The 26,078-nt window shown below is 40.5% G+C and overlaps 1 protein-coding gene across 1 annotated transcript; it reads right to left on the bottom strand.

The window, feature by feature from the left end:
- Window positions 1–12,318: 12,318 nt before the first annotated feature.
- Window positions 12,319–24,816, bottom strand: NAPG (NSF attachment protein gamma). Its single transcript, XM_068192481.1, has 12 exons — window positions 24,655–24,816; window positions 22,508–22,575; window positions 21,320–21,404; window positions 20,719–20,736; window positions 20,149–20,179; window positions 19,571–19,680; window positions 19,367–19,433; window positions 18,631–18,701; window positions 17,681–17,759; window positions 17,113–17,192; window positions 16,233–16,362; window positions 12,319–15,286 (listed from the first exon to the last, which is right to left on the bottom strand). The coding sequence occupies exons 1-12, from the start codon at window positions 24,708–24,710 to the stop codon at window positions 15,137–15,139; spliced, it is 945 nt and encodes a 314-aa protein (XP_068048582.1). The 5' UTR covers window positions 24,711–24,816; the 3' UTR covers window positions 12,319–15,136.
- Window positions 24,817–26,078: the final 1,262 nt, after the last annotated feature.

The following is a 26,078-nucleotide window of genomic DNA, read 5'->3' as shown; positions in this document are numbered from 1 at the left end:
AGAACATTTGCTGTAGGAATCTTGTGCTCTCAGATAAATTGGAGGGATGGTGGGGAAGTGTCACTTCAGATTTAAATCTCACTTCTGAGGGAAGAAGTGTTAACAGCAGTCTTAATTAGGAAAAAAGGCAACAATATGAGAGCCTTCAGCAGTGAAATATCCCTCCAAAGACTCGCCTTTGTAGCACAGTCTGTGCAATCTCTCCCAATAGATACTGTATGTAGCCACCAGGAAACAAGAAGATTCACAGCCATGTAGCACAGCTGGAAAAAAAACATATTTAAAACTTACTCATATGCATCATCCCATGGCATATAGGAGTGATCCTGCACTAAGTAATTGTTGTATCAGCTAATGCAATGCATATATTTGTATATTTTACATATAACCAAATACATTTAATAGATTCTGTGTATAGATTTGTTACATTAGCAGGCTAACAGTACCGGGTTTTTTCAGCAAAAGCAGACTTTTAAGTAATTTGTGATTAAAAGAAACCAAACTCAGACATTCCCTCAAGGCAGATTGCTTAGGACATACTTAAGAATATCATGGATAGGCTGAGTCTGCTTGGTAGCTAGTGCCTTTTGTTGGGAGAATCCCAAACAGGAGTGTTTTGGAGCAGTCCCTGCTCCAGTGACCTGTGTCAGCAGCAGTTAGCAAACAGCTGGTTCTACCCAGACCAGCAAAGCAAGATCCAGGTAATGCACTGGAAGATTGCAAGCTTGCCGAGTCTCACATCTGCTACTTTTCCAAAAACTGTAGATACCACAGAGACACAGAAATCACTCATTGACACAGACGAAAGAGTCAGTCTCCAAGGTCAACTCCAAAAGTCTATGTATAGCCATCTCTGCCTGCAGTCCCCAGTCCTACAGCTTCTGGTGGCCACAAAACAGTAACAAGAACTGCACAAAGACAAGACTCCAAAATCTCTGCTCCCCTTCTTCCCTGTCAGTTAGTGCACAGAAACAACTACGGGTCTCTGCCATGTAAGGAAGGTAACATGGCCTCTCCTCCAGCATGGTTCAGCCCTACCACGGTCCAGCCTGAGAGAGTTGTGAGACCTCTACAACCAAACACAGTGCAGAGCAGATCAGCACAGTCTTGGACCAGGCAAGCACAGCAGCCAATTTTCCAGATGGCCTCAGGTTTAACAGGAGGCACTGCAGCTGCTAGGAAGGGCTTGCTTGCTGAATAAAAGAATATGATGCTTGGTTTAAAAGAAGTCAGCTGAAGCAGGGTGATGAAGGCAGCCTGTGCAATAGTGAGAGGCTGCAGTACAGCTCAGAACTGATGGATTGCAGGTCTGTTTCCATCAGCCTGGTGGCTCTGCACAATATAGGATAAAAGAATACTTGGTTGCAAACATCACTGCAAATGAGAATTTCACTGGAGAGTGCTGCCATGTTCTTGGTCACATCATAACCAAGACTGCTGTTAACACATTTTCCCTTAAAGGAAAACAGAAGAAAAAAAAAAAAAAAAAAAAAAAAAAAAAAAAAGCAAATCCTAAACAAATCATTCCAGTGTTATTACTTTAATTTAATGCAGAACTAGAAACCACAACCAGACAGCAACACACAAATCTAAATGATACTGAAATGCAAACAGCAATTCATACAGAAGCTTTAGCTTTTAGTTTTTACAATAATAGTGTGTAGTGACTAACATCTCCAGGTTTAAAAGCCTAAAACAAGTGATAAAGACATCATCTCAAATAAAATAAGCTTGTTAATCTGGAGAACAAAGCACATCAATTTAGCTTCTTACATGAAACTACAATCTACATGCCCTGTAGCTCTCTAATAGAAATGACTGCATAGTCATGTCCCTAAATGAGTGGAAAGTATTACAAAATACATTCCTGATATCAGCACAGACTGTCTGTATTAAGTGGCTAGTGCAGGGATGTTTTGCTAAAACATTTTCAATAAAAACTTTCAGTAGGTGAAAACTTAATTTCCACCTTTACCATATACTTGACTATCCAAAGGCTCATTTAACTTTGATAAGGACTTCATCAGCTTGGAAATTAGAACCCTAGCCTCTAGAAATAATAATAAAAAAGCTTTAACTAAACGCAAAAAAAGATGCTGAAGATCCTGTATGAGAAAGCAGGTATTGAATGTATAAGACTGCTGACAGAAGTCTGCACATAGGCAGCTTCACATGCTTCATTTAATCAGCAAGATTTGAAGATCAGTGATGTCACTAAGATTTAAGATGATCAGTGAACATCCAAAGCAATGCTGAACTACAGACTGTACTGTTGATCACATGACTAAATTCTTTTGTGCAACTAAACCAAAGTGCTTTAAAGGATTCCTTCCCACCTCAAAACAATTCTCCAGATATTATATGGCTATGAGATATTTTTAGAAGAAAATCTTGTTAAGTGTTGCTTACTGTGAAGGTATCACAGGGCTCTCTGAGGACTCCTCTTTGCAGTAAAATGTAAATGTCTGTTTTCCTGTTAGTGGTGTGTCCACGGCAGAAGCACTGTAGTTCGGATCTGTAGCGCAGGACTGAGGGCAGCTTCCCAAGAAGATCCCTCTTACCAAACTCTAACTTGTGTTATGAAGTGGTTTTGTAGCACATTGTCCAAATCCTTTCCATTTGAATCTAATTCAGAGGGTGCTCTGCAGGTGCATATTAAATGTGCTATAACCTCTTATGGGCAATTCAGCCCATGGGACCAGATTCTCTTCATCTTCAGCCCTTTTCCTTCTGGGGAGATGTGAGGGGTGGTCATGGAGAAGTACAGAAGATGATGCACAGGACCAGGCTAGAGCTAGATCACTGTAAAATACCCAAATCACACATGACATCAGTGCTAGAACCTTGGTACTGACTGTTTATCCCACTGATGTGGCCTTTCTGTCCCATCCTGTTCACAGGTGTGAACAGGAGGCAATAGAAGTTCTCAAATATTATTTAGGAACGTTGTCTCCTCAAAGCAAAAGGTTGAAATTATGGTCCTTCTCCAGCCTTTGGCCTCTGCACATTTTCATTTCTCTGATTCTTATTCACTTCATCCCCACTGCCTCTATTTCCTCTCCCAGACTCCAGCAGAGGTTCTTACAGATCACCAACACACTGATGGGTCAGTGTGACTGAAAATGGGGAGGTCTATGGTCCTTTCCTTGAAGGAGAGTCCCACAGTGCTCCTTCCTAGTGCTGTAACACATCCGAAGGAAGGCAAACCCCAGCTTCCCCTGAAACCAAGGCTTGCTTTATTTTGGTGGTATAAGGAAGTTCAAGCACAGGACTTAATTTTTCAAGCTGTCCAATTAAGCCCTAGGGAGCAGTGAAACATGGGCATTAAACATGTGCTCTCATCAGAAGCTTTTTTTGACCTCTCAAACTACTAAGCTGCCCTCAGGGCGAAATCCATTTGCTCTCCCAACAATCAGCAACATCACTCTATGGGTCAAAATACATCAGTAAATCACAGAGGCCTTAGACCAAGTCAGATCCCCTAAGAAACATCTAGAAAGGAACAAAACTATTTTCAAGCTCTCATGGCTGGAATACTTCATGGTAATGTTATAGCTACAGCAAATTCCTCTCTAGAAGGAAAGATTTCAAGCAAAAATTAAGAGAGGATTTGATTTATAATGGCAAAAAAAAAAATAAAACTAACAGGCCAAGTTTTGCTTACACTGAATAATACTTAGCACCTACACAGGAAAATTCCCACTGACCGTAGTCAGAGCAGATCTGAAGCTTTAAACATGCAGCTTCCCCTTCAGTTCCAGAATAGTAGTGCTAAAAATTAGGTGTCAGACTGGGACCTGTCCTTCTGATGAGAAAGAAAGAAGAAATGGTAGGCAGGGAATTCCAGCTTCCTCCTGGGAAATAACAGTACAAGGGCTTTAGCCCTCAAAGGGAAACCTGACTGGGCAGGTCCATTGAACACCCCTGGGAAAAGGGTGAGCACTTATGACAGTGCTTAAGTGGGTGTCGGAGCTTGTGGCTCCAGGGAACAAGCCTGGGGAAAACTGTCAGGCCAGAGTGCTCCATGGCTGTTGGGCTTAAGCCAAAACAGCTAGGAAAGGGGAAAAGTCTGCATTTTCCTGCAGGCAGAGAGGGTAGGTGACTGCCAGCCTTCTGCTGTCAGCCATGTCACAGGGGCAGCTGGCATCCCCCTCCTCCCTGGCAAGGAAGAGGAGAGAGGCTGGGCCTTCGATCCCAGGTCACAGTCCCGCCCTGGGTGAACAAGGCCTAAAGGGAGGGAAAGTGTTTGAGCAGGATCCAGCCCAGCTTTACTGCCTGAAGCCGTATCTGTTCTCCAGTTCACCGAGCAATGTCAGTGTCACGTGCGCTCCAAGAGCAAAGCTGCCATTTACGGCCTCGGCGGCCAAGAAAGCAGACAAAGCTGAGCATCTGCGTTTGCAATCTCCACTGCTCCATGAAAGACAGGGTCAGACAGAAAACATGTGTTTCATATTTGAAAATCTGAGTGATTTATATTAGGGGAACACGACTGGACTGCATGCAAACTCTAGGTTGTTAAAATTTAATTTACTAACCAATTACTATCAGATGCTTGACTTCTTCAGCTGCCCCGTATGAGGAGTTCAGTTTCTCACAATATTCTGCCTTGATTTCATTTATCTATCTCCTTACAGGGGCTGAAGAGAGGTGAAATGAAGTGGGTGAGCAAAAGAAAAGGACCAGTCAGTCCCATGAGTATATATCCAAAGAAACCACCATAGCATTATCTCCCAGTTTCTGTGGGTCATCCTATTTCCATTATTTGCAGCTTTACCTGAAGTAGATGGATTAAACTGAATGGTACATCTGTCACCTCAAGAGAGAAAGTCTGGAGGAGACTGTCCCTGGCTGCCCTGTCCTCATTCTGGCTGGATTGCTTCTCAACCATCACTACCAGTTGAAAGCACCTAAAACATTATAAATGCATGTCTCAGAAGACAAAACTAAATGAACCAGGGTAAAAAGTAAAGGTGGAAGCAAGATTATTGCTGATAAGCATCCTTCCTGTTTTGTGGGTTATGAGGTACAAGTTGTGCTGCACAACGTTGAGCTGCAAGTTCACAGACATTTCTGACCTTGAGGCAGCGATATGTGTGTGTTTTTGCAACTCTTCTTAACACGCTGAAGACATAACACCAACACTAGCATTGTCTGGACAGTTTTTCTAATGTTCTCCCTTAAAATAAACTCCATTCTTGGTCAGTAAGTCACTCATGAAATGAACCTTGCTTCCATTTAGTGTGGTGATTAGAAACAAATAACACATTGAAATCATGGGCGAATTGCCAGCTCTTCTCTCCAATTATGTTATCTCTCCAAAGCTAACTGCATTTTGCAAGGCAGGTTCCCTGGGATTAGGTTAATGTTACTACTCCTGGAATAAAAGAGGAAAATATTTTAAACTGGGGAATAATCAATCCAGTCCAAACTTCAGGATGGAGAATCATTTATATTAAGACATGAAACTCTTAGATTTTTTTTTCCCCGACAAATACCCAGCAGGTCACAGGCAGCTGGAAAACTAACTCCACCATGGTAATTTATGAGATTGTCGTATAAAGTAGACAACTAGTGTGCTTTTTTTTTGAGGAGGGGGACAAAAGAAGAAGGCAGGGAGGGGACGAAGCCAACAGATGTCAGACTCCAGGTCTTATGAGTACTTAAATGCCAGCAATTGACTAAGGACTGACTGTAATAGACAGTATATCAGACTTGTGCTAAAGCTTTCAATGAATAATGTTCAGAGATTTTTCCATATTTCTGAATGCCAGTACTTCAGGTATGTTTATACCTCTCCAGAACTCTCCATTCAGCCCTGGTTTCGTTAAAGGCAGAATACAAATGCTGTTGACCTGAGGTTACCCATTCGCTATAACTGGAGAGTTACAGCAACATTACTGTCTGGCAGATTTACTCCTACCTGGCATTACAGCTTAGGAGCTGTCTAATTAAGTGTGTTAGACCAACAGAATGAAACATGGTAATTTCTAAGTAATAAATAGAAGGACAGTAAGCTGGTACAGGACCACTGGGTGTAACAAGGCCATGACCACAATATGTGACAATAAATTCTCATGACAGAAAAGCTGAACCAAGGCATGTAGCAGAACCAGAAGTAATGATGGAAGGCTAACAGGTCCAGTAATTAGTCTAAACAGCATCAAATTCCTATTTTAAATCCATACTGTAGTAGTATTTAGAGACAACTATTTTTCATATTATGGCACTGTGAGGTTTCTGCACACTATTATGCTATGGATCCTTCAGCTCTGTAAACTGCTGCATTTCAGTAATAACTCAAACAGCCCCACGAAGCTCAAAGACAATCTGCCTGGAAATTAATAACCTTGACAAATGGTCTATGTTGTTTCAACCTCCAACTCATCCGTGGCCTCAATCTCCCTGTCCACTTGTCTCTTCCACTCGGTGCCTTGGCAAGCACAATCCAGCACTTAGAAATCCTGACAGAAGAAGAAAGTGAGTATCCTTCTCCTAAGAGAGGGAGTCTATGGCTGGTAAACACATACAGAAGTCTCAGTCCAGCCTTTGCCTGCCATGAAGACCTGTCTGGGAGAAAGGGTGGAAAGCAAAAAGTTTGCGATCCTTCAATGCAGGAATTTTGGCTGGTAGGTAAAGATGACTACCTCCAAGGCAGTGCACCTTGCACAGCTGAGGATCTGCTGTATTCTGTCTGTATGCAAATACATCGAGAGAGAGAGAGAGAGGGAGATTGAGGGAGAGAGTTTACTGCTTAACATGCACTTGGAGAACACTGGACTCCAACTTATCCCCCACAATGAAGTCCAGGGTCATTCAATTGATGATCCAGATCTGAAACTAGAGATCAGAATTTGTTTCTAGCTCTGTGATTGCAATATTGGTTATAAAAGCATCCATAATTATTTTTTTAAAAATCTGCATCACTGAAGGAATGAAAAATAAATGTCATTTCCTTACCTTAGTTACTTCTTATCCTTTCCTGAAAGTGATTTTTTAAGGCATATGCACTCACGGGTGCAGATGGATCTGTGCAGAGACTATCACAGTGTTTCATCCTTTCCTGCTGGTTACAAAGGTTTCACCCTTTGATTCTTTCAATTTCAGTGCAGATGGGATGTGCATGGCTCATGGAACCTCTCTTTCCTACCATTGAGACATTTAGATTAAACAGCTCAACCAGCAGAAATAAGATTATAATCAAGAATTGTCCTTGAATCCTGCTCCAAACAATTTGATTACAGCCTGACCATCAGAGTTTGCCAAAGGTCCACAGGCTTCCAGTCATCCACCCAAAGAAAGCCCAGAACAATTTGAAAGCCATGAAGTAAGACTCTCACATGGTTGATATGTAAGGTGGCATCCCTTAAACAAAGTGAACCATAGGGACAAATATAATATACAGATTGATGAGGTGAACAAAAATATACCACAGCTGTCCAGGAGTAACTTAAATCTTCATTTGAAGAGAAAACCACTGTCAGACACTTCCAACCATTCATATAGAAATCAGGAATATCAACGTCTTTAAAAACTACTTAGAAATGAAGTTTAGGAAAATCAGGAAGAGAGCCAAAAACAAAAACCTACACAAAAATAACTTAAAAGACTGATAAAGACCATAGCATTCCTATTTTAAGCAATTACTTCACATTTAACCCAGCTGTCTTAAAATGCTATAATTCTGTATCATATGGCATGTGCTATATTAGTGAGCCACACCACTAACTTAACTTCTTTAAGTTAACTTGAAGAAGTATGAATTCCACACTCAAAAGAAAAAGAGTTTGGTGACAAATGACAGCCCCTAAAAATCTGCTCCAGGGTAGAAAAGTAACTTGTACATTTGAAATTCAAGACTTCATTTTATCTACCACAACTTGGGCATGGCCTAAATCTAAATATTTTGTGTCATATTCACCCATTAATTACATTTGGTCAAAGATAAAATAGAAAACAGTGATAAAATGCCAGCCTTTCTGCTACTAACACAGCACATCCTGGATTCCTGACAAAGACCATGAGTTTTTCCATCTGGTCCAGATCCATGATAGTACATTACCTCTACTGAGAAACTACTGTTTCTCTTCAGTGGACACAAACCAAGTTTGGCACTTTTAAATTAAAAAGTAAAGATATTAATAAGATGCTGAGAATCCATCAAAAAATGGTCAAAATGGTGAAAATTTTCTGGAATATCTACCTAAAGCAAAAGTTTGGTTTCTCTTCAGCCCAAATTAAAAAAAAAAAAAAAAAAAAACAAAACACCAAACCCCACCCCAAAAGTGATATGCTGCAAAGCCTTCAAGGAACACTCCTCCTCCTGCAGCAAAGACAAAATGCAAACAACTAAAAAGGAAAGGAAACAATGCAGCAAACAGGATACCCTTTATTGCACTCTCTGTTCAGTTCCTGTGCATCTGAAAACTCCACTGAATAAATGCATTAGAACAAAATAGCATACATTTTATATTAATTGAATGGGCATCATAAAAATGCTTTCCCCTTGCATCAGAATTCTGCCTTGCATCAGAATTATGCTCAAACTACTTTCAAGTGTCTGATAAAATGGTGACTTCTGTGATTTACACAAGCTATCAGTTGTGTAATTCATGCTGTTCTGTTATTTGTTAAACAACATATTATGTCTCCAGCTGTTCCTTCACCCTTCTATGATCAAGAAATCATAAGTGGGCACAAGTACTCAGCACTGGACTGGAATTCTCCTTGGTTTCCTCTGAGTTAACTCCTTTCCATCACACATTGCCTCTTAGTCTCTTTCCATGCTTCAGTCATAGTGAATGTACTGATTAATATCTCCCATATTCTGGTTCATAAAGATCAAAGTCTTAGTAGCAGGAGTATCTATATTTAAAAGTGGCCAATTTTTTGTTTTATAGCAATGAAATATTACACATAGTCATCACTGGAATTATCCACAATACAAACTTAAAAAGAGAAAACCCAACAGGCACTATTCCTGAAATACCCTGAAAAAAATTACTCTGAATTCCCCCTCCTACATTTTTAACAAACTATTTCAAAATCCAGTGAAGTGATCACAAATGTAGAGTGTTTTCCCATATCTGTTTCCTGCAAAACAGATACACAGAAATCTACCCTGGAAACAGAAACCTCCCCAGAAACAGAAAGTGTTGAAGCAAATGATGTACAGCCCAAATTACAGTAAATTTCAAGTCATCCCATTACTACAATTCAGTCTTGCGAAGAAACACTACTTCTGAAATAGGATTTCTGATTTAGATATCCATGACCTTCTAAAACAAAAATCATGTTATAATCCCAGTAGGGATAAGCACAAAGCATGCGTGTGCATTCAGGCTGCTACTTGCACTTACTACCTTGGTTGCATGTCATTAATACCAGATTTTGTTTGGCCATGAGGTATTCACAGCTGTTCCAAGGTATGAACTTTTCCTATCATGGCACCTTCAGGGAAAAAAGAGGTAGCAAAACCACACAGATGTGAAGCCATATGACAGCCTATCCATGAAGAGAACACAAGTAGTTCTGTGCTAGCACAGCCAGAACCAACAAGTGATTAGTATTTGCAGTCACGTGCATACTTTCACTCTTGATTTCGCTCTGTCCCCATTTCAGTCACAAGAAATCTGCTCCCTAATGGCTGCAGGATGACAAATACAGAAAAACAACTATTTGAATCTTTGATTGCATAATAACATGAGCTACAAAGGGAAAAAAAATCCTCAGAGAATATTAAGATCTAAAGGGAAAAAATATCCTGAATCAACAGAAAACAAGGGTGTTTTGTCTTACTTTCCAATGTTTCTCAGCAGCACAGTCTTTCACCAAACTCATGTCTTGCATCAGGATTAGACTGAAGTATTTCAAAGAGGTGAGAAGTAACTCTTTGATGTTGTTTCAAAGAAAACGGCTTCTCAGGAATTCCCACAAGGTGCAGAATCTGGTAGGTTTGGGAAGATAAACATTAAGGCAGTAGCAGAAGTTACCAGACCATGTCCTACTTAAAGGACAATTTTAAAATATACTACTCTTTCTGCAGCTCGGTTACTAAAGCTTTACGATATTTTGCTCAGTTAGTGCTGCTAAAAAGCTGCCTTAGCCCCCGAAATTCCAAGCAGATTTAACCACTCACTCCTTACACACCCAACCTGTGCTCCAGGCTCCAGTGCAGCTGAGAGGATCCTCATTCTTCCTCCAGTTATTCAGCCTGGAAAATCATACATTGACACAAAAGAGGAGCCAGAAAATTACTGGATGGTGGCCAATTAAATAAAATAATTGACACCCATGAAACACAAGGGGTACCAAAAGTCTTTACACTTTATGAATTCTTTGCTTCATTATTACCATCACAATTACTCTGGGACATTTGTTGAGCAGTCCAGCACAGCAAGCATTGGCTAGAAAGTTGTCAGCTACACACACAAAGAAGTCCCTGTCTGCAGCTATAAAGTTTTACCTTTCATTCCTGAATTCCAGTCAGTTAGTGACAGGCAATGGATGTAATGTGTCTGTGTTCAGACTGCCTCACATGGCATACAGCAGCAGAACCTCTCCCCAGCATGGGGAGAGCAGTCATGCCAGTCCTCATCCTTCCCTCCCTGCCTCTGTGGATGAATCAGGAAGTGGCATGTTTTTTTAAAGCAAACTCCTTTCAGCAAATTACAGCAGGAGCTCTCTGTTCCCTCCATCAACATACCATTGCCTGATGACCAGCTTCCTCACTCCTTCCATTTTGTTAATTTCCCTGCCCCCTATACTTGCTGATGTCTGTGCACGAGGCATTTCATAAAATTTTGTGGCTGCACTAAAACTGCCAGTTGTAGCAGAATCAGCCAGCCCTGGAGCAGAAAATTTCTTTTAACAGGTTACAGTGCACACTGGCTACTGTTTTATTTGCCCACCCACCCATTATCCATAACCTGGCTCTTAATCACCCAGTTTCCCAGGCCCGTATTCAGACAAGTGAAAATACAACAACCTAAGCTGTCTTCCTAAGTTGACTTCTAGGACTTCGGGCAGGTGTTTCAAGCCACGACAAGCAGCAGCAAGAGCAGGTCCCCGTGTGGATATTTCTATCCAAACCAACATTCCAGCTGAGCATATTTAAAGGCAGAAGCTGTTCTGGACACGGAGCAGAGGCTCCCGGCAGCGGAGGAAAGGCCCGTGCCAGCTCTGCGGCACCATCTAGCGCTAAGAGGGAATAACGCTCTTGGGAAAAGACATACACGCCCGGTTACGCAGAGCTCAGAAACAATGCAAAATAAAGGCACGTAAATACAAATCGAAGCAAGAAAACTTCTGTTAAACCATTTTCACTGTGCACATGCTGGGGCCCGCTTCTGTCACTCTAGGACTGGAACATTTCTGTGGCGCAGCCCACGCTGGTCACACACCAGTGAAGATGCTGGCAGCGCGCACTGCGGAGTCCAGCCACGCTCCCTACCCCTATTCCCACTGGACTCAGCAGATGAATCACAACAGCCACATGCTCTCGAAACGTACGTGCAGCCTTGCAGCTGCCTCTCGGCTCCTGTTCCAGACTGACAGCGACTCTGGAAATCATGGCAGAAGGGCAACGGCAGCAGCTCTGAAACAAAGAGCCTCCGGCCTTGCGGAAGGTAGTCGGAGACAACACCCTGCACATCCTCTCCAGCAGGTCTCGAGGCAGAGATGAGCCCAGCTCCTGGGCATGCTGGCTTCTACAGACCATTAACTCAGAGATTCATGGCCCTGTTCAGACCCAAACCACAGATCCCAAGTGGTTCCCTTCTGCTCTCTAAAGTTACATCTACTTCCGCCAATTTTATTACCACTACTAGTCGTAGAGGTTGGGGTCGCTTCTTTTTTCCATTTCCTGCATCCAAAAAAGTTCACTACTTATTATTAATCTAGATGACATGGCTTTTTTTTTTTCCTCCCGAGAGCAGCTTAGTTCTTATAATTTTATACAGCTGCATATTTGTAGCATCTAAGGAACAATTCCCACTACACTGGTAGAACTTCAGTGCCAGATTCTTCAACCTTCAAATATTCCAGCAAGTTTCAGTTTAAAGCAGTAGAAAAGGTGATTTTCCTACAATTATGAAGTCTTTAAAGAGTTACAGAATTCACATCCCTAAGCTGTGTGAAATCTAGTTGTTTTTCAAACTCCCCGTTGATTTCAACTCTCCATTGATTCCAATTTTTTATTCTCATGCCAAAAAAAAACACTTTGAAAATCTATCCCAGTGACCAATTAAATATAATTAACATTCATTTTCAAATGGTGGCCCTCAGCAGGACCCGATCAACAACAGAGAAAGCTAGTACATATGAATTAATTTCAAGTTTTATTCTTCATGTTGGTGAAGCACACAGCCTCAAGAGGCAGCATCTGTAGAGCTGTTGCAAACACACTTTGTACTCTATTACACCACAGATTTGGGAAAAGAACAAGTAAAGCACAGGTTTCACACTGCCCTTGATCATCTGACTATTAAGTTACAGATAATTTAGAAATCTTCTGATTTTACATAAACATTGCATCGGCCATTGCTCAGCCTCCATGCACAATTTAACTTTATTTTTTTATTACAGTCAACACTGGTTTTGGAAACTGTCTTGCTGTAAATGTTATATTTTCCATTTTAGATCACTTAAATGGTATTTACATAAGTGTGCAAATTGCTTTGAAAGATAGAAACAAACACTAACATATAATATACAGACAGTTTCTTCTATAGTTAAACATTTACTAAAAGGCAGTCAACATTCCTAACACACTTTCACTGTCTAAAATAGGAGAATAAGTTATATAAAATAGACCATCTTATTTTCAGACGCTTCCTTTTCTGCAGATTTGGTCTTTGCAGCAACATTGCAATTAAAGATTAAGATTCTACTACTAAGAATCAGAAATGTCAATTCAATGGCAGCTTAGTAAGTTTAGTACCAGTCACTTTTGTCCCATATTTTCCACATTTGGCACAAAACAAAGAAACAACTTGAGAAGGAAGGAAGACAGTTTTGCACTTGTTTTTTTTGCCATGTGGAAAGTATGTCTTAAAAATGCAACACAAATTTTAAATTTTCTTTTAAGGGCCTGTTAGTGTTAGAAGCACAGTTTAAATGATCTGAAAATTATTCCACAGAAGCACACACAGTTCCCAGTTTTCTTATGCACCTCATCATTTCAGATACATGCAACTGTTCACACACACAAAAAGCAGACTCCTTGGGCTCACACAATAATACTGATTTCAGAACTAGAAGGAGCAGAAAATGCTTGAAGAAAATTACTTAGTGTCCCCTGAGTTCCTACATGAGCATTTTTTTTGTACCTGTGGTAAAGACTCACTCATAGTAAGTGTTATGTTCAACTTGATTCGAATCCAGAAGGCAGAAGTTAAAATCCAGTTAAACTGAATTGAGTTCCTCCAACTGCAAAAATTCTATAAGAGTTCTAGAATTCTAGGAAAGTCTTCAAAACCATCTTTCATGTACACCTGCAAGCATTCTCAGAGAAAAGCAACTCACTTCCTAAAATTTCATACAGCTAAAACATACATCATCAATAACAAAGGGAAATTACCCATCAGATAGTGAAGACCTACAGGTGCATCTTAAATAGCTTTAGAACTCATGGTTATTATTACACAAGACAAAGACACAAAGCAGGTTTTTGAACACCCATTAAATTGAATACTGTGACTTTCTAATGTGACAGCAAATTATGCTGCAGTTTGTGCTCCCATCTCAATGTTACTGAGTGCTATTCACCCTAAGGAAAACGAGCATTAGCCCTCTAAAATTTGAACTTTGATCACAATTACGTCTGACACAATTTTGTCAGACATATGCTTGATACTTTTGATGACATCCAATTCCTTAATATGGCAGAAACTATCCCAACACCTTAGACTGTGCTTTTGGTCTCTTGTTTACAGAGCTTTGGGCATCACTTACAAATCCCTGCTGGATTGTAAGTGATGTCACCCTAGTGCAGACCTTGCTTAGGTCCTGCTGAAAAAACAAGCCACAGGTGCAACTTCTAGACTTGACAACTTTTAAGGATAAAATGGTAAAACAAATTCAGGACACTAAAGAAGCTTGCAAAACATGTGATGACTTGAAACCAAATAGAAATAGGATACCTTAGAATTTGGTTACCTTGGATTCCAAGAAAGTTTGAAAAATGCCACTTATAGGAGATATCTGTTCAATGCTTTGAAAATATGACAGAATCAAATGTCTTCATGGACTAGCACACTGATTAGCAAAAAAACACCTAGGACACTCATGAACTCAAACATATCACTGAAACATTCCACCTAAGTTTTTAAAAATTTGTCTTCAGAAGTTTATATTCAGTGCACATTACCTGCTAACTTCAGTTTATTTTTTGGTTATGGCATGCTTCAAAAACACTGCTAAGAATGGTTGTTCACACCTTCCTTTTCTAAGGTGCACATTACAAACACTATGGACACATTTATTTCCAAGCACTTCAGGTCAATAAATTTCTTATGAGGAAAGGCAGATGTGTATTTTTAAGCTTGCAAGATAACTTCAACCTAGTTGACTTAAGTGTTTTTCACACTCATGTGGGTACTGTAAAAACAAGGTATTAAAATAATATTCCCCAGTGCAGTAAAAACATGTTGAAAACAAACTGAATACTCCCCCTAGTGCTTACACAAGTAAAAATCCTGCCTGGCACAGTCTGCCTTAAATGGTCTTAAACAGGAGATAAACAGCCAGATGAATGATCATACATTTAACTCCAAGGACAACTGCAAATATCTTAACTGGGACCAAAAGTGTCAGCTGTTGAAATCCAGCATTTAAAATTTTGTACTACTCCCCCTCCAGTGCTTCTGAAGTTTTGGTTTCTTTTAAACTGTGCTTTTAGTAAAACTCTCCTCAATGTTTTCCCATTAGCTAAAGGCAAGGCCCTAAGGAAGCTCCTGCTAGGTAAGAGATGAAGTCCAAAGTTTTTTCAAGATGATGATTTTCTCCTGCATTGCACCGGAAGCTGCCAAGTTAATATTAGGATTCCCATATCACAATTGCAATGAAGCTCTGGTAAATCTGGTACCTTTGGATATGCTCAGCATCACAACTCAGTCAGATATGACAACCTAGTCTGCAGCTAGCACAGTCCACCAGAATATTCATCCTCTTCCTCATCAGCATGAGAGCCCACTGCAGCTGGTCCTCTGGCTTTGTCTTGGGCAGCATTTGGCGATTTCTTCTTGATTCCACCTCCTGGCACCACCAAGGTAAGACCAAGCTTGGCATACTGACAATAACAAGGCAAGTTTAATTTCTGTACTATCATAGAATTGACTGATGCTCACAATAAGCAAGCAGGCAACATTCAGTACAAAAACAGAGTGATGATGCTCTCAGGGTGTATTTTTCCAGCTTGGAATAAACTTAACACTGGTCCATTTTTCTCTCTCTCAAATACTCTGAGAATGGGATATGAGATCTGTATTGATGCTGCTTATTATCAAATAAATTCTGGTTCAAGCTTTATGTAGAAAAGAAATAATTCCAGTATGTAGCTTTTATTATCTAGTATTAGATCATGCAAACAGATTTACAAGTGTTCAGCAAGACTAGTAACTTAATTTTTAGTATTCAATTAAGTAAAATTAGCCAATACTGCTACAAGGTTTGGCAGGGATGGATGTTTCCATTACTTCACACCGTTCTTATCTTATACTTCCTAAAATTTACAAATTCAATTAAATAAAAAATGGTGGGGAAAGAGACACAACAACTTTCTCCAAATTCAAAATCTAACCTGAATGAGTACCTTACTAAGACTAGGCAATGGAAAAAAAAAATTCAATGATGCATCCTGTAGGCATCCTGCTCTGTTCATGTTTATGCGCATTTATCTGCTGCATGGTATTTCTGAGAAAAAGCAGAAGCAGCAAACTGTTCTTGCCCTTAGGGAAGCAAGCACAAGCAGACTGAATTTTGGTCAACTCATTAAACAAATTAAGCAAATCCTTAACAAGCTGTTCTTTCACCTAACCCTCTGCACCCTCTGAAAGGCAGGCAGCACCATCACTGGCAGGCAAAGTAAAAGAATGCAGGAAGCTCACAGCCAAAGGGCAGCATGACAGGAAGTAATTTTAAATACACAGATTGTGCTCTTATTTTCCTCTACTAGGAAAAAATCCCCACCAGCTTAACCTGAGAAAAAACCCAAGTCACAGAATCTGTCTACTTACATCATTATCCATGTATTTGAAAAGTGGAGAATTACAGACTTCAGAAACTTGATCCTGATCTTGCTGATCATACCCTTCTAAAAGTTGCTCCAGTGCTGCACAGTCTTCACTTCCATTAAATCCTGGTATACTGAAGGAAATTAAGAGTTGATTTCTTCAGGTACATGAATCATATCCATAAAAATTACACTTTAAGTAATATTAGTTTGCACACAGCAAATAAGACAATCATAGTCAATCACAATCATAGTCATGACGAAACAAGAATATTTGATTTTTAATATTTTTTTCCTGACTAGTCAATAAACTCTTTCTCCACTTCACATACAGAAAAAATCTGTCGTGAGTTTCTGTATATAAAACTGGAGATTTGGAAAACATAAGCAAGATGTTTAAAGATTAACCTTGAAAGATTATTTCTAAAGGTAAAATACTACAATTTAACTTATACATATGTTCATTTCATTAAAAACACGGTTTAAGTAAAAATATGTTGTTTTGAGATTTTGCTACTGAAGTTCAAATGAAAGTTGAAATGAAGAACTGCTAGGGTTAAACACAAATCCATATTCTAACACAAAATTTTATCCTGTAACATAGCAAGAACTTTTAATTTCCATCTCATTTCCCCTGTCACACATAACTAGTTCTTTATGACTCTGTATTTTAGGTTTGTTAAGAAGAATCACTGTAGCCATTACAGCTAAATCTGTTATGTGTGAAAAAGATTCCTCATAGCTATATACCAGGGAACATTATTATTGTACTGTAAGTCAACAGAAGTGCAGGTTAAAAATTTATGAAAGAAAAATGTCAAGCAAGATAGATCTACACTAGTGAAACATTCAGTTTAAAATTATGGGACACAAAGTAGACTTACCTGTAGCTTTCCCTGACACATCGTTCTGCAGCAACATAATCATTTCTATGAAGATGAACTAAGACTTGAGCAATAGTTTTCTAAACAAAAAAAAAAGCCTTAAGATGCTTTAGAAATTAACAATAAAATATGAGAAAAATAGTAAACTGTTAATATCTAGTATGAGAAAAGGTCATTACAATCCACAATCATCCTAAGATACTGACACAAGTGAGTCAGAACCATCTAGTGAAAAAGCAGAGAGTCATCTTCTCAGCTGGTATGAATAGGTTATCTCCTATAACATTTTAATGGATTGTTGTCCCAAGTAACAGTTTTTGTAGTTTGTTTTTTTGATAACATCTTGATTTTATGTGTTGCTTAGTTTTGACAGCTCCTGTAGATAACAGCATCTTATCTCAAAACTTACAAAAGCACAGATAAAGTTTGGGGAAACACCACTACCACAAACTATCATTATTCAGCAAGAAACTTATCACTTAATCAAGAGGTACCCATCATCTGTCAGATGTCAGTAAAAACAAAAATTTAAAAATTGAAGTATCAAAAGCTGTCTCTTAGAATTTACCTTATAGCAAGTGGGGTAGTTTTCAATTTCCTTATAAATACTTTTTTCCTTTTGAAGAGACAGTGCAGCCTCATCTAATCTAAAAAGCAAAAAAAAACCAGGAGTATCAGTGCCAGGAATGCAACACAATGAACCCAAGGCTAATTACAAAGTGTTTAACTGATACAGTGGCAAGTCTACTGGAAGAAACTGCAACACAACTAAAATTCAGCAGTAGATCTTACTAACAGATTAGGTAAATATATAGTCAGCAATTCCTTTTGTCTACGTGCTAAGAACATCTCTGGTATTTATTCAGAGAAACGCTGATTTTTGTAACACTGTACAAGACTAATGCTTTGTAATATACACTAACACATTTCTGTATGTCCTGAGGTTACTATAAGCTGTCAGTTAAGTCTGACATCTACGAACTAGCAATATAGTTCTTAAAGGACCTAAATGTTTCAGTGAAGCAAGTCTAAAATGAAATGAAGGTCAAGTTTGGTGTAAGTAATTTACAATTAAACTTGTCTCACTGAGACTCCAAGATTCACTCTTCTTTATGAAGCTCAGAATCAGACTGCTGAAGATTTCATTCTTCAGGTCAGTCCTAATTCCTCTGTTTTATATCCCACAACTATAGAAGACTTTCAAGTACTTTCTACATATTAATGTTGGGAAAAAAAAACCCAAAAATATCCTGAAGTAGTTTAAGAATTAATAAAAGCTTGTGTTTTCACAGAGACAAAGTCTTTCAGCTCACACTCTCCCATCCCAGAACAGAAAATCAGGTCGCTTCTGGATGAACATCGCATATCCTACAGAAACTGGATCTTAGTTTGAAGCGAGTCTCAAATAAGAGTTAATAGTACATAAACCAAACAACACTACGACAAAAAACCACAATCAAAATCACAAAATTTTAAGATTCATTTATATTAAAAGAACAAAAAGGGATAAAGCTATACCTGCGTCCTCTGACCAGAAGTCTTGATGCCTTCCCTAGCATTTCCAATGCCTGCCGTAAACGTTCTTCATTCTACAGAACAGAAAAAATAATTCGGACATTCTTATTTCATTTACACAGAATTAAGACCACTAGACCTTAATCTAAGTGTGTCACCTGTAACTTAGAACAACTGTTAGCTATAAGATGAGCAGTTCATACACTCAAGGGAAACATAAAGTGTATTGGTGCTCCTAAGTTCTACAGCCAGCTCCTGGACCTACTCAGCAGAGGAATGTCAATGCAAATTTGCTTATCTGAAAAAACACGTGACAACTGACAATAGAAAAGTACATCAAAGCCACTTGTAAAAAGGCAAATCATTGTCTCATGTAATGGGTGGAGCACCAAGCAGAATCTTTTCTTCTATGCCTTCAGGGATTTCTAATTATTTTGGGTCCCAGTACTTAACAGCAGACATGTTCTCTACCCTCCATTCTGCCCAAAAAGAGGCAGAACACTTGAACTACAAAATTCAGATTCTGTCAAGTCCTAAACTGAGAAAAACGCAAAGCAATCTGACTCCTAACTTTTGTCATCTCCTTCTCTACAACGTGAGAAGCCTTCAGCTTCATTACTCAGCCAGTAATGTAAAATGAAGGAAACGTAATTTAGAACCTCAGTTTAGGCTTTTTTATTACTTTATAGCTGAAAGAACCTCAACAAACTAAAAACACCGACAAAAATCCCCCACTTACTTCAAACACCGATGCTGCTTGCTGATAGAGCTGCACAGCCTTCTCTGGACTCACATTTTCTATTAACCTGTAATAAACATCAATACTTTCTCTTCAGATGAAAGGAAAATATTTTTTACCTGAAAACATCAAAATGACATAACAGAAAACCACAGACATACCCATGCCCTGCACAGATTCTAGCCACCTCTAAGTCAGACTCACTTTCCAGCCCGTTCCAGTGCAATGGCTGCTGTGTCTGGTGTCCCATTCTCCAGGTACATCATACTGGCTTTCTCAATCAGCTGAACTGCTTCAGGGAGCCTCTGCATCTCCTACAAGGCAACAGTCACAGCAACACTGTTGTCAGGAAAGAAGTTTACGTGCAAGGACACAAATCAAAGCAAATTGTAGTAACTTACTTATTAAGATTCTAATTTTAATTTACAAACATGTAGGGCTAGTGAAAGTTGACCACCAATGCCATAAAATTTACTTTTAAGTAGTAAACTTTTGTGTAAGTCTTGAACTTGTGGTAGTTTAGAGTAAAAGCAGCACCATTATTCTGTTTCCCTCTGACATGAGGAACTCTTCTTTCCTTCTACAAAAGGAAAACTATTTTTTCCCCCAAATACAAATGTTGCTTTCCTAATCTACTGAAGGCAGAGGTGGGGACTATGAGTCAACAAAAAAAATTCACTTGAATATGCACTTTGCTTACATATATTTGTAAAATAGTACAGTGCAAAATATTTGTCATTATTAAATAGAACTTAAAAATAAAAATTAGTAAATGAGAATACCTTTAGCATCATGCCAGCTTGTTCATAAGCTCTGCAGAAAAAAAATGTACAATTTGGTCAGAGATAGTATATTACAACAAGCTGTAGTTATGAAAGCAAAAGTTAACATACACTGACTATCTAACATCTTCACCATTAATATTTAATGCTTTGAAGATGTTTAAAGTGTTTTATTTAATGACACATGTGTAACTTCATCTGCCACAAAATTCAAGCACACCCCCCAGTAAAAATATATTCTAACCTGATCCTCAGGCAGTATTTGGATTATTGTCATCTCTGCAGCACTCTTTAATTAAAAATTTCTTAATTAGCTCAACAGTGTAGAGTCTCAAAATTATGAGAAGTTCATCTAAGAAAAAATATTTGCTATCAAAAGGTGCTGAAGAATGCCAAAATCATCATTTCTTCAGGTGGCCATTAACATGTTTTCAAACTTTCCTAGCTCACACTTCCATTAAACTAATTATGAAGTAGCAAAATCACTTCAATCAAAACACTTACTCTGAGATCAAAATGTACTGTATGCTAAAAAATCTGTTTCAGATTACTTAGCATGTCTGTACTTACTTGGCAGCATGAAAGAGACTGGACATGAAATTGTTGAAGTCAAGGACAAAAGCCACAAAAATATAATGCAGGAAAAATATTAATGTACAAAATCTTACACAATTACAAATTTCAAAGCAAGGAACCCCATAAAGGCAAATCTGACCTACTACAACTGCAAGCAAGTTGTCAAAAATAAGTAATTCTAAGGACAGAATAAATGCAATATACCAATGTATAGCTACATGAAAAGTTGGTAAAAGCACACTTACTTAAAATAGATTCTTGCTTATTAAACAGTACTACAAGTACTGTAATAATGTCAGAGCTTCATTTAGTTTGTACTATGCATTAGTAGATAATTAAAAACCAATTAAATTTCTGAAGCAATACCTAGGTATCTTAAGCACCTGTTATTTGGGATAACACTAACTTTCTCATCAGCAGTTCTTTAGTTTTCTCACTCACAGCACACTGCAACAGACTTTTAAAAAGCAATTCTGTTAGACTGACAAAATGTGCAAATATATTAAATAACCTGCTACCAACCCCCATAACTCCAATCTAAGCAGCAACTAGTCAGCTTCTTGGAAAGAAAGCATTTCAATCAATGAAAAGATACGCTTTATTGTTTTCATGCGCCTCAGCTTCCCGTAAACAGGCTTCCCTTGCCTGGTCAAACTGCTTGGCGTTCTTAAAAGCAACAGCTGCAAAAAAGCAAATAAAGATTTTATTTACAACCTGTCTTCTTTTTTACCTCCGCTGCTCGTGAGTTTAGCTACCTAAAGATGCAAACAGGCTCTTTAAATGCATGGTTACAGTTTACCAAGGCCTTCCCAAAAATCCCAGACAGCTCTCCTTGTTTCATTAGTTACTATTAAAGACATTTATTATCAACATCACTTCCATACTAACACAGTATCATACATAGATCTCAATGTGTTTAGCTGGACTTTGAGAGTCACTCATGTTGTATTTTAATGACAGATATGGAGGAATGCATATTTATATAGTTTTAATAATTAGGAGTTATACAAAGTCAGAAATGTGCCACCAACAAAGCATACCCGTATCTTCATCAGCACAATCATTTCAGGGTACAAATATGTATTTCTATCTTGTTTAACTAATAAAATATAAAGTAAGATTTAAAATAAATTTCAATTTAGAAATTCTCCAGTTGCTCCTCCAAGTTTGTACTTTTGTATTCGGTCTCAGGTGAATAAGTAGGAATGCTTAGAGTAAGAAGCTGAAAGACCATGACAAATTACTACTGTGAGAAAGAAAATGCTTAAGAACAAAAAGAAATCAACAAGTACGGATGTTATATTCAGTGTGTCTTGGCAGTGGAAAAAGAGAGGAACAAGACTCTACTGTGCCTGAAATCATCTGGCAGCATCTCACCTTACTGAGACAGATTTTGACAGGACATATTTCATAAGATGATGATAAAGCAAAATTTTACAAACAGCTTGAACGTCTCTTGTTTTGTAGATAAAGTCACAGGATTTGGGGGTGGACAAGTGAAAGAAGGAAAGAAAGCTTTATTTTTGTCACGTATAGCAATATAAAAAATAGAAGTTGCAAGCTTGAAAAAAAAATTGGTTTTGGAAACTGTTCTAGATCTCCAAGTACAACCTGAATTTATTTCACAGTGCTACCAAGAGCATTTTTTGTTGTTTCATCTTACGTTTAGTCTTCACAACAGTTTTACTCACACAGTAATGTAATAAAAATACATAAAACATTATAAGGGACTAAGCTTGATGAATACTTTGAAATATATATGGCCATATTTACTGCCACATACCTGCCTTCCCATATTCAGTAGCTGCACTGTCATAATCTGGTTTCCACTTTAAGAATCCAGTTTTCAGGCTAGAACACAAGAAACAATTAGTAAAGATTTTATGTTTTACCACCAAGGCACTTCAGATACATTTCAAACTTTAGAATACCCCTGGAAACGGGCAATTACTGATGTGCCAATACTAGAGTGGCAACAATACCATAAAAACAAATGCCAGCACTGTTAAGAATTGCATAAAGCACTGCAATTATCTCCCATAGTTACAACCCTCACCCTAACATGCTTCTACTGCTCCCAGAGAGTCTTCCCAAGTCCATCTTCTCAGCAGTAAGAAGTCAGCAAGAAGTCAGCAGAAGAAAAACACTTCCTCCTACACCAACATGCTATCTCCAGATTTCTAATACCATGACACCTGACAATATTTTTTTTCACACATCAGGAACTTTCCAGCATTCCTCTACAGGATTTGTTTTTTGCTTCCGAGATTTATCAAAGACTCTCCAATGCATATACAAATAAAAGAATTTCATTACACAACACAAAGACTCACATGTCATTTAGATGTCTAAAATAGATCATGACACTAAAAGGTGCCACACATAGGCATAGATACATAGGGGAAAATGAACATTGGAAAATTAGTTGAGTGATTAGGCAATTTGGAATTCAATATGCTGACTTCCATCATTTCTAAAAGAAATTAAGATATTACCATAACTTTACAGTCTGCTTGCATATTTGTTATAGGCCAATACATCATATGCAATACATTCTTTACTTGGCAAAACAATTGTATATGGATACTAAGGTGGCCTTGCTGTCTTAGTTGGATGATGACCAGAGTGTGTAACTCTAACACAAGCCTTTATATTGTGTTATTTTTATCACAGTCAGAGTCTCAAATGCATCAAGCTGAAATACACAATGCACTCAATCTACACACAATTTGAGGTCTCAGTGCCGTTCATTTCAGGTGCTCTCCAGATAAGCTTTAAATTAATTTTGCTGGAGGGCACATTCAGTCAAGTAACTTGAGTAAGATTTGCCAGGTTTTTTCGATTTCAAAGCTTTCCCTCTATGCCAATTTATAAATTTGATCCATGATTTCCAGAGGGCCTGTCACTACTCTTACTAAAACTATGGCATCCTTGGATTAGTCAGCTCTATTACATCTATACTGTACTCTGTGCAATTCAGACTTACAGGAAAAATGGCTATACTTGGTATTAAAATACACAGTAACAGACTATCATAGGTGTTAAGCTCTCCAAGAGAAACTTAAGTATAGGTTTTTGAAGCCACCTAAGAAGCACCAAACACACATTTCTCACAGGAAGGAAACAGACACAAACCACCTCAGCAAAGTCAAGCTCTTTTATCCAACACAGCCTACATAACTCTTTTCCCACGCTTGTCTATAGCCTTAAGATGTGCCAGGGTAGGTTTAGGATGGACATTTGGAAGAAATTCTTCACAGAAAGGGTTATTAGATATTGGAATGGGCTGCCCAGGGAGGTGATAAGAGTCACCATCCGCAGCGGTGTTTAAGGAAAGACTGGATGTGGCACTCAGTGCCCTGGTCTAGCCGACAGAGTGGTGTTGTGTCACAGGTTGGATTCGATCATCTCAGAAACCTTTTCCAACCTAATTGATTCTGTGACTTGTCTTCCTCCCACTAACTTCAGCAGAAGGGCAAAAGTGGCAGCCCTCGCTTTGCTGTCAGGGTCGGAGCAATAGAGGCCACAAGGCCCTAAAGGCTCGGGCCCCAGGCCACTGAGCCGCACCGCCTCACCGACCCCACTGTTTAGTCTTAGGGCCGCTTCACTGTCCCTGTTCGGGGCAGCAGGCCCTCCAGAGCACCCAGCCGCCGTAGGGAGGCTCCCCTCCGGCAGAGGAGGGGCCGAGCAGCCAAGCCCCCCCAACTCCCTCCGTGCCGGCCCCACGCTGCCCCCCGCCTCCCTCCCCTCCTCCCGATGTGCCGCCGCCTGGCACACGGAGTCTCCTCAGTCCCCTGCCAGGCCAGGAGGGAACACGCCGCCTCCATTGGGCAGGAGCGCCGGGCGGCCCGGACAGCGCGGGTGCCGAGCTGGCAGCCGCTCGCCAGCTCCCCCCAGCCCGCACCCTCCGCCCCGCTGCCCTCCGCTCACTATTTCTCCGCTTTCGCGATGTGCTCCAGCGCCTCGTTAATCTTCTGCGCCGCCATCTCGCCAGCGGGGCGGGCCGGGCTCGGCCCCGCTCCTCCGCCTCCCTGCGCTGCGGCTACGGAACGGCGCAGGGATCACGGACACCGGGAGGAGCGGCCCGGGCCCCGCCTGCTGCCCGCGCCTGCGCCGGGGCCGCGGCCGGAGTGCCCGGAGTGCCCCGAGTGCCCGGAGTGCTCGGTGTGCCCCGAGAGCCCCGAGTGCCCGGTGTGCCCCGAGTGCCCGGAGTGCCCGGTGTGCCCCGAGTGCCCGGAGTGCCCCGAGAGCCCCGAGTGCCCGGAGTGCCCGGTGTGCCCCGAGTGCCCGGAGTGCTCGGTGTGCCCCGAGAGCCCCGAGTGCCCGGTGTGCCCCGAGTGCCCGGAGTGCCCGGTGTGCCCCGAGTGCCCGGAGTGCCCCGAGAGCCCCGAGTGCCCGGAGTGCCCGGTGTGCCCCGAGTGCCCGGAGTGCTCGGTGTGCCCCGAGAGCCCCGAGTGCCCGGAGTGCTGCGGGCCAGCCCCGGGCGCGGCGCCTCCAGCGCGGCCTGTGTGGGTGCGAGTGCCCAGCGCTGGGCTGTGCCGCGCTCCGGGGGCGGCGGGCACCTCCCGCGCACAGCCCCGTCGTGTGCTAGGCCGACAGAAGGTTTTTAGAAACCAGAATCACACAGAATCTCAGAATCGTTAGGCTTGGAATGGATCTCTGGAGATCATCTGCTCCACCCCTCCTGCCAAGCAGGGTCACCTAGAGCAGGTGACACAGGAACGTGTCCAGATGGATTTTGAATGTCGAGAGAGAGGGAGACTCCATGACCTCCCTGGGCAGTCTATTCCAGTGCTCTGCCACCCTCAGTGTGAAGTTCTTCTTCGTGTTGAGGTGAAACTTCCTGCATTTTATTTTGTGGCCATTGCTCCTCGTCCTGTCACTAAGCACCACAAAAAAGAGCCTGGCACCATCTTCTTGACACCCTCCTTTGAGATATTTATATGCATTGATGGGATCCCCTCTCAGTTTTCATAATAAACAGGCCCAGCTCCCAGTCTTCCTCTTAGGAGAGATGCTCGGTCTTTGTGGCCTCTGCTGGACCCTCTGCAGTAGCTCCTTGTCTTTCTTGTAATGAGGAGTCCAGAATTGGACGCAGCCTAGAACAGGTATGAGCAAGATCTGCGTTTCCCAGGGTTTTCAAAGGAGGCCAGTTTTTTTATCAATGCATGCCCTGCCTTCAGGAAGCCTCCAGAGGCAGTTCTGCTGAGGCATGATCTTCTGACTCAGTGTTGGTGAAAACAAGAGGTTGTCTCCAGCCAGTCTGACACAGAGATCTCATGCAGAAGGTGTGAGTGGTGGCTGAGCACACCAGAGTTGCTGATACAGGCCACGCAATCAGGCAAGTTACCCAA

Source organism: Anomalospiza imberbis, chromosome 1 (assembly GCF_031753505.1).
Source record: "Anomalospiza imberbis isolate Cuckoo-Finch-1a 21T00152 chromosome 1, ASM3175350v1, whole genome shotgun sequence".
Classification (NCBI taxonomy): domain Eukaryota; kingdom Metazoa; phylum Chordata; class Aves; order Passeriformes; family Viduidae; genus Anomalospiza; species Anomalospiza imberbis.
This window is presented reverse-complemented; position numbering and strand designations above follow the sequence as displayed.

Bases quoted from the DNA above. Each gene is read 5' to 3' on its own strand.
- NAPG (XM_068192481.1), bottom strand. From the start codon at position 24,710: ATGGCGGCGCAGAAGATTAACGAGGCGCTGGAGCACATCGCGAAAGCG. The intron at 19,434-19,570 runs GTGAGTCTGACT...TGTTTATTACAG, and splicing joins GCACTGGAACGGGCTGGAAA to GTTAATAGAAAATGTGAGTC. The intron at 15,287-16,232 runs GTAAGTAGACAG...TGTTATTGTCAG, and splicing joins TCAAATACATGGATAATGAT to TATGCCAAGCTTGGTCTTAC.